This window comes from Pteropus vampyrus, unplaced genomic scaffold (genome assembly GCF_000151845.1).
Source record: "Pteropus vampyrus isolate Shadow unplaced genomic scaffold, Pvam_2.0 Scaffold536, whole genome shotgun sequence".
NCBI classification, from domain to species: Eukaryota; Metazoa; Chordata; class Mammalia; order Chiroptera; family Pteropodidae; genus Pteropus; species Pteropus vampyrus.
In genome coordinates, this window is record NW_011889317.1 from 529,082 (window position 1) to 537,538 (window position 8,457).

Consider the following 8,457-nt stretch of genomic DNA (forward strand, 5'->3'; position numbering starts at 1 on the left):
CCAAACCTCTGCTATGCTCCTCAGAATCTCCATGTTTTCTTTCACCACCCCCTTTTCAGTTTTCCATTGTCTTAAAAAAAAAAAAAGAATGAACTGTATTGACAAAAACTGACAAAAGGATGTTTAATTGACTGTGAAGTCTATGCACCTCATGCTACTCCTACCCAAGGTAAGACTTCTAAAACAGATACATTTCTAAGGCAAAACCAGAAACAATAGGGTATCCTCCTTCTGAGAGGCAGAGTTTAGTCTCCAGAAGGAAACACATTCCCTCTGTCCTTCTGTATGGTGGCTTCAGAAAGCCCCCAGGTCACCAGAGGCCTCCCAGTGCTACTCAGGCAGCTCTAACAATTCTGACCAAACATCTTAGCTGTTTTCTGATGACTCAGGTAGAACCGCAAGCTATCAACCACATCCTAAGGAAAAGTCTTCGTAAGTGAGCTTTTTAAAATGAGAGTGTAAACTAAAATTGCTTTGAGCAGTTTTTGCAGTTGTAAAAGACTTTAGTTATTTTCTCTTTCTCTCTCTCTCCCTCACTTTTTAAGGAAGAGAAGAAGGGGACACAAGTTCCTGAAATAGCACTGGGATAGCATCCCACGTGACTTATCCCTGACTTTTTGTGTGCTACAGCCACACATCAGGATCAAGTTCTCAGGATGTAGTATGGACTGTGAACTGTGCTAAAATGCTTTATGATGACAGCTTTCAGAACTCAGCATATCATCTCCCTCACATGTCTTTTAGAAACAAGCAGAGCAAGAGACTTTGTAGTGCTTTCTCCATCTACAATCAAAACACCCAAATCCAGAGCTGCCTGAGGTGGAGGCAGGGCAGCCTGGGGTGGGGGTGGGTATCTTGGGGCTACACTGACTCAGACAAAAATTGTCTTTGATTTTCTTCCTTATGAGTGTTCATCTCATCAACAGTCAAGTGTGAAACATCAGAACATACAGATGAATTTAGATTCAAGTGCTTGTGGAACAAACCCCTGGTCTGTCTCTACAGCACTTTAGAATTTGTTTTCAAAAATCCTTTTAACTCACTTCATACAACTTTTACCACATTTTTTTTTTCAGGCTTTGCTGGCAAATAAACACAAAACTATCAGAAACTTAAGAACAAGGAAACATGATTTCTAAACTCCCTGCCTCCTTTTTACCTAAACAATTAAGTGAATTTCTGGTCTTTGTGGAGGATTTCACCAACATCAAAGCCAGCAGGACTTGTTACAGGAAAACATATAAATGTAAATGTAAAAAGATATTTCCAGTTCTGAATATGTTCCCTTCAACAACAATAACAACAACAACAACAACAACAAAGAGAGAGAGAGAGAGAGTCTTTTATATAATTAAACAATTGGCTTAATCTCTGCTATACTAAGAGGAACAAACCATTTCAGTCCTTATTAGAATTTTCAGACCCCTTTTCTTCTTAAATGACTCCAATGAGCAGAGAAACAGCGGAAATGGAACCTATTAGCACCTTACTTGTAATTTAGAATCAGTGCAAAAAATGAAATTAGTCACCTTTGAATTTGACAAGAGAGAGTGAGTGAAAATTGTTAACATTCACAAAATTCCTGCCATGACACCGCAACTTCAGGAATATCACACACGTGTAGACTATACCTGCACATTCCAAGTTGCCAGGCTTTTAAGGAGAAGATTTACAACTGTTTGTTAAGATTTCAGTCCAATCATTCAGAAGGATGTGGGTCCTGCCTTCTGATGAGGGTCACAAAGCTCTGAAGATGGTAGCAGCCAACTGTCAGTGTCTCTGAGGTCACCTCACCTTCAGCAGTCCATCCCAGGTGTCAGACTATGGAAAACAAAGGATGACAACATTGGAAGCTGCTGTGCGTTGCTGGTTATATCTATTCCCTGAGGGAGGCCCACATGCACCCACACTGATGGCAGGGCGACTGCCCTAAGGGAGCTTCCACATTGACTCCGGTTGACAGCCAGGTTGGGTTTACCATCCAGCATAGACGGCACCTGCCCCTACCATCTTCTTGCATGTGCTGTGGTCATTGCCCACCCATCTCCCTGCTCCTGTCCCCTCCTGCCACCCCTGGAAACCTCGGGCCTCTTTACCTGTACTGGTTCTCCATGGCCCTGCTCTCAGCTCGCTCTGGAACCCAGGAGTAGCTGTCTGCTGCATTCTGGGGCTTTTTCTCCTTCTCTTTCCTTTTGGCTTTCCGCTTGCGGTAGACCAGCAGCCCTAGGGCCAGAGCCAGCAAGAGTAAGATGGCCACCACAGTGCCCAGAATGCAGAACAAAAGCAGCTTTTGCCCATCGGTGCCATCATCCCTTTGTTGGACCATAAAATCCCCACCCGTAGACTCCTCATGGCTGGTGGTAGCTGTGGGGTGATAGTTGCTGGGTTCCATCCCGACACCATGAGGCTCACTGGGGGCCAGCGTCTTGAGTGGGACAAGGGTGACAGAGACATTCAGTGGGAGAGAGGGTTTCCTCATGGCGGGCGCCACCTTGGAGGTACTCTTAAGATCCCCAGTTGGACTTGACATTGTGGCAGAAGGCACAAACCTCCCCTGTCTATCTCCTGTGTTCTCCCCCTGGGGAGGCCCAGCCGATGGTTGCAGGGACATGGAGCCCTTGATGCAGGAAACTCCGTCAGGGGCCAGCTCCCAGCCTGGCAAGCAGCCGCAGCGGAAGGACCCTTGCATGTTGAAGCATAAGCTGTCACAGGGGCTTCCCTCTGGGCCCTCACACTCATCCATGTCCTGGCACTGGGTGTTGTCCTCCTCAGCCAAAACATAGCCATCCTTGCAGGAGCAGTAGAAAGAGCCATCTGTGTTGGTGCAGTCCTGAGCACAGGGCGAGCGGCCTGGGGCACACTCATCCACATCCTGACAAGCCCCCTCTCCGGGGCCACTGGGCTCATAGCCCACCCAGCATTGGCAGCGGAAGCCCCCAGGGGCATTCACACACTCCTGGGCACAGGGGGAGTCCTGGCACTCATCCACATCTACACAATCTCGGTGAGTTGAGTCTAGTTGGTAGCCTTGGGGGCAGTGACACGTGTAGTTTTTCCCGAGGGGTCCAGGAACACATGTGGCTGCCCCTCTGCAGGGGTTGGAGCTACAAGGGTTCCGAGAGGTACAGGTCACCAGGTCATCCAGCAGCCGGTACCCAGGTCGGCAGCCACAGCGGAAGGAGCCATCTCCCCCCTCGAAGCAGTCCTGCTGGCAGCCCCCGTTGTTGAAGTTGCAGCCATACTCGGAGCTGATACAGAGGGGGCCTGAGCTGCCCCAGTCAAACACATCAGTGGCCTTCTCTTTGCACAGAAAGAAATGCTTCTCAATCTTATCCTCATCCCCACAGGCCACATTGGCCACTGAAGCAAAGGGCACTGCTTCCAAAGAAGAGCTGGTGGCCTGGAAGGGGGTGGTGTAGTTTACCCAGCCTGGGCCCCCCAGGGCCAGGGGCCGGCACATACCTTTGAAGCTGAACTTGCACACAAAGCCCTCGATGTTGCTTCCAGGAGAGCCTTGGCTCCCACAGGGGCCCTCAGACCACTTGGGAAGCGAGCTGGTGAGGGGAGAGAGGGACAGGTCCAGCATCAGGGACACACAGCGTCTGGAGATGCAAGAGTTCTTGGCCTCCTTGTGCCAGTTGGCGTAAAGTGTGTCCTCCCCACCGCCTACCCAGCTGAAGCCCTTCAGCGGCAGGCTGGGTTGCAAGCACTTGCCCTTCTCTCGCTGGAGTCCTATCCAAAACTTGCCCATCCGGGGTGCCAGAGGCACCCCTGGCTGCAGGAGCTGGGCCAGTGCTCTTTGGATGTGCTGGGCTTCCTTCTCAGTTCTCACCGTGGCCAAGTTGCCCCCATTCTTGCTGCAGAGTACCTGGGCCTCAGCCGCATTCAGCTTGCCCCAGTGGGCCGTGTAGCAAGCAGTCCCCGCGCACACCACTGCCTCTGTCTCTGCACGGGTCCCCGCCCAGGGCTGGCTCAGGAGCAGCAGCAGCAGCAGCAGGCTGGTGGAAGTGGCCATCGTGGCCTCTGTGTCGCCCTTGGGAGGCTGGAAGCCAGACAGTGACAGTGGCTGCCCCAGCTGGGCTCGAGGGCTGCTGAGGGCACAAACACTGACACTCTGGCACAGAGAAAGACACAAAGACTGTGGGCTTTTCACGTCCCCCTGATCCAAGGCGCATCCTGTGCTGTTGTACTTCTTATTTCTCACCGGATACCGGGACTTCCTGCAGTGAATAGTTTTCTGACTCCTGTTGCCTTCATCACGGTTTTGTTGTTCATAAAAGGAGCCAGACAGCTTTTCTGGGCCCCTGACTAAGCTCTGGGGAAATGTGGCGGCAGGCGGGGAAAGAGGTTTACAGCTCTGGGACACCAGCTAGCTACTTTATGTTGGTTCTCTCTCATCTGCACAAGGATCTTAAATGGCATGCTACGGAATGAGAAGATACTTTTTGGGGCTAGAAACTTGAAAAAGCTCCCTGAGTAACCCATAATAAAATTCCACTTTGGTTTGCAAACAACCAGAAGGGGGAAAAAATCCTCAGACTTGAGACATGAGGCCATGAATGGTTATAATTTTCAGCCTTTTTTAGAAGCAAACTGGATTTTTCTTTTGCCTATCTCATGTTCCTTTCAGTTTTAGAAGTCTTTTTTCTTTTATTCCCCCTATCGTGAACTTTAAATAGAGAGGCAGTTTTTAAATAGGAACTGAGCCGTGGGAATGTCTGAGTGTTTAAAAAAAGTCAAGCTCATCGAGAACATTAAACCAAATTGGGCAAAATTTAGCAGTTTTCAGGGTTTCACAAGTGCATACATTGTGTTGGGAGGCGGTGGTGTCACAAAAAGCTTCAGAAAGAAAAAACAAAAATGTTTCTGGCCCCCTGACCCTGGGCTTGACGCCTGCCTCCCCCACTTCAGGGTTCCCGGGAAGGGTCAGAGCTCTGGGCCTGGAATGAGGATCTGGGCGGTGGCTGACCATCTCCTGCACAACAATTCACCAAAGGCCCTGGACTCCAAGAATTTTTTCTCTGCATCACAGCCTGTTTTGCTCATCGGGGCTATTTTTTGTTGGAGGTCCCCCAGAAGTAGACCCTAAGAAAAGAATTTGAAGCAAGTAGTTTATTTTGAGAGGAAGAGTGAGATTGGAAAAGGAGGAACCCACACAGAGTGACTGAAAGAGCAGGTGACACTGGTGTCTGGAGTTCTGCTCTCTGGGACACCTGAGAGATGGTGTGGATCACATAGCAGTCTTCTCAGCTGAGGAGAGGGGGCTGGGGTAGTTCTCCTCCAGCTTCTCTCCTCAAGGGCGGCAGCAGCTTCTTGGTGCTCTGGGCTGAAAGTGAGGACCCAGGCCACTGGAAGGAATACTCTGGTGGAGAATCATAGGGGACTTCCAAGGGGCAATGGTGTAGTACCAGTGTCTGCCACATTTGAGTTAGGGTTTTATCGGGGTTAGGAACTCACTGGCTTTCAGTCCCCCCAAGGCATAAAGTTCCCATATCAGATTATAGTTGGAAATCTTTCAGAGGTGTTTCTTACGTCTTACTTTCTTAAAATAACATTTGAGATAGTCCAGGGACCCTCTCTCAGAACACATTGAATATTCCCTGTGTTCCTTAGTGCTTATGGAGATCCATTCATCATCTATCCATCCACCTAGCCGTCCATCTGCCCACCTACCCATCCATTCAGCCGTCCAGCCACCAGTCTGCCGACCAGCCCATTCATCCATTCATTCAACAAAAGCCCCTATTGTGTGTTGGGCTAAACACTGAGATTCTGGGAGAAAATGTCTGCCTTCATGACCCTTGAAATCTATTAGAGTGGATGGATTTGAACACATTAAATAGTTGCAATTGTGATAGGTACCACAGGGAGAAGCTTAGAGTGTCAGGAGAGGTCCTGACCTGGTAGGGGATGGGCTGTTGGGAAAACTCCTCTGGAAATAATGGCAATGAAGCCAGAAACTAAAGGGGAAATATCTAAGGAAGGGGAATGATGTCCATAGAGGGGAACAGCACATACCAAGGCGCTGTAGTGGGAGGCTTGTGACCTTCACAGGGAGCGAAGGAAGGGTCTTGAGACTGGAGCCCAAGAAATGAGAAAGAGGGTCCAGGGAAGGTGGAATCCTGTGAGCCTAAACAGGGGAGATCTGGGGCTTCTTAAATCCAGGGGGAAACACCAAGGGGATGACATACTGAGACATGGGTGAAACAGAGCACCTCCCGCTATGGAATGGGGAGTGGGCTGATGGACCCTAAAAAGTATGAGGACCCCTCAGCAAATGACTGCAGGTTTTTAGGCACAGAGGATGCTGACTTGGACTGAACTGGGCCCCTCAATGAGAGACAGCAGATTCAGGAGGTGATGAGGGTCCAAATAAGATTATTCTTGGTGCTGCATGGAGTGAGGGTTGGAGGGCAAGGGAGGTCCACAGGGGACTTCATAGCTTTCCGCTTGTGCCACCAGGGTCCAGAGTCCTGGAAGGTTGTGTGTCCTGAAGGTAGGAAAACAGGGCCTGGGCTGAATAGCAATCAGAAGGGTCTGCCTCTTGGGGCTGAGAATCTCTCAGACTCCCTCTCATCATGACTCGCCTTCTCGGGACTCTGAATTTGCCTCTAGATCTGGAGAAGTAGCCAGGTTCAAGGGAACATAGGAGAGCTGGTTGGTGTCCTCAGCTCTCGGCCAGTGTAGCTAGGCATTTAGGCTTAATGAAGGTCAGTGTTAATCTCTGCCTGAGAGAAGCTGCATTTCTAAAGGTTGATTTACAGGCAGGTGAATCCTCAACGTTCTCTAAAATCGATCTAAAGATATTTGCCTTGGGTTGCAATGCAGTCTGGCATATACTCATAAAAGTGAAATTTTCTCTTGGTTTAGATTCCTGTCCGTGCAGAGCTATATTGCTCAGTTAACTGTTGTGGTCCTGTAGGATTCAACCAGCATTAACATAGGTTGAATGAGTGGCTTACAGCTTGTTAGTCACTCTGACCCCCAGATCTTTTACAGGATATCTTCTTTTGCTAGCAGTTCTTCATCTTCCACATAAAAAAATTCAAATTAACTACTCTTCACTTAGCCAAATGTTGATATCTTAAAGAAGAAAATGAAATAGCAAAGACATGTGCAGTTTATTCATTCATTAACCCAGGAAGTATCTGTGAAGCACTTGCTATGAGAATCGTCATATAAAGTTCAGGAACCACCCTGCCCTGGGAGTCATGGATTCCACGTTATCATTTCCATTAATCTGGTTGGCTCTATTTCCCTGATCTATAAATAAAGAGATGGGAACAGGGCCCCTGGATTTCTTTCTCCCTCTAGCATCAATAACACCAAGCTCCTGCTTCCTTTATCCTCTGGGAATTGGGGAAGAGGCAAGCTGGAGAGACAATGGGGACCAAGTCCCACTGCCAAGTACTCACCTGATGGCACAGGGAAGTAAACCACCTGTCTAAACCGCACAGGTGCAATTTCCCCCATATTGACCCTCTGAGTGTCAAAATACAGTGCGGTTCCTCTGCTGGCTATCTCCTCCCTCCTTGTTCCCCACATTGTCTGATTTTCACTCTGTTCCTCAATTCTTCAGTCACAACCTGCTGACCTTGGTTGGGTTGACTCACCTGGGACCTGACAGCCTGGGGTCCCCAGCTCCAGGTCTCCTTGTTGTTCTCTCCCCTCCCAGAGAAGGTAGCAGGAGAGTCCTAGAAGGGGCTGGGGCACCATGCCTGCAAGCTCAGCAGAAGGAGAGCTTACTTTTGCCAGCGGGATTTGCCTGAGTTCTACAAAGCATTTAGGAGGCAAACTTTGAGGAAATTCTGAACCTCACTTACAGAACTCCCTCATGAATAATAACTCGTCGTATTTTATTCAGATTATAGAGTTTATCAAACCTCTCTGAGGACCGACAGCTATAGAACAGGAGACCAGAGAGCTTTTCTTGGTAGATCTTTGGGTGGAAGCCATTTTAAGTATTTTAGAACAATCACAAGCCTAAGAGCATGGTGTGTGCCCTGAGCCGTGGCTTCGCGCCATTCACTTTCATTCTGGAGTCTCAATGAGTACTCCGAGCTTTCTTTTTAAATTGTCTTAAAATTTTACTTCACACTATGCTGGGACCATTCTGGTTGTTAATATGGGAATAGTTTAAAATCTTAGTTATTCTGGAGCAGAGTGATTGGTTTATGGATCATTCAGACATCTGGTTCTCTTTTTCTTTATATTCTGAAGTAAAAATTTGAATGAAGGAGGTTATACAAAGGATGCTGCCCTTGTCCTAGAACATGCAACAGATGCCAATGCATATCAGTCATTCTCCCCGCTTTGTTAATTCGCTCGATAAATGCGTATGCGCCTCTACTATGTGTCAGACTCTGTTTTCTGCAGGTGGAGGGGAAGGAGATATGGGTTTTGGTACTATATGGGCTTTGTACTAGACAGGTAGACAAGGGACCAGAGGACAGCTAC

The 8,457-nt window shown here is 48.5% G+C and overlaps 1 protein-coding gene across 1 annotated transcript; it reads right to left on the minus strand.

Moving 5' to 3' along the window:
* Window positions 1-1,379: 1,379 nt before the first annotated feature.
* On the minus strand, window positions 1,380-4,165 carry CD93 (CD93 molecule). Its single transcript, XM_011383680.2, has 2 exons — window positions 2,097-4,165; window positions 1,380-1,821 (listed from the first exon to the last, which is right to left on the minus strand). Exons 1-2 carry the CDS (start codon window positions 4,013-4,015, stop codon window positions 1,797-1,799), a joined length of 1,944 nt encoding a protein of 647 aa, XP_011381982.1. The 5' UTR covers window positions 4,016-4,165; the 3' UTR covers window positions 1,380-1,796.
* Between the last annotated feature and the right edge of the window lie 4,292 nt (window positions 4,166-8,457).

What these genes read in the sequence shown, in the direction of transcription:
- CD93 (XM_011383680.2), bottom strand. Translation starts at nt 4,015, where the DNA reads ATGGCCACTTCCACCAGCCTGCTGCTGCTGCTGCTGCTCCTGAGCCAG. An exon ending in GCCATGGAGAACCAGTACAG is followed by an intron (nt 1,822 to 2,096) that starts GTAAAGAGGCCC and finishes TGTTTTCCATAG; the next exon opens with TCTGACACCTGGGATGGACT.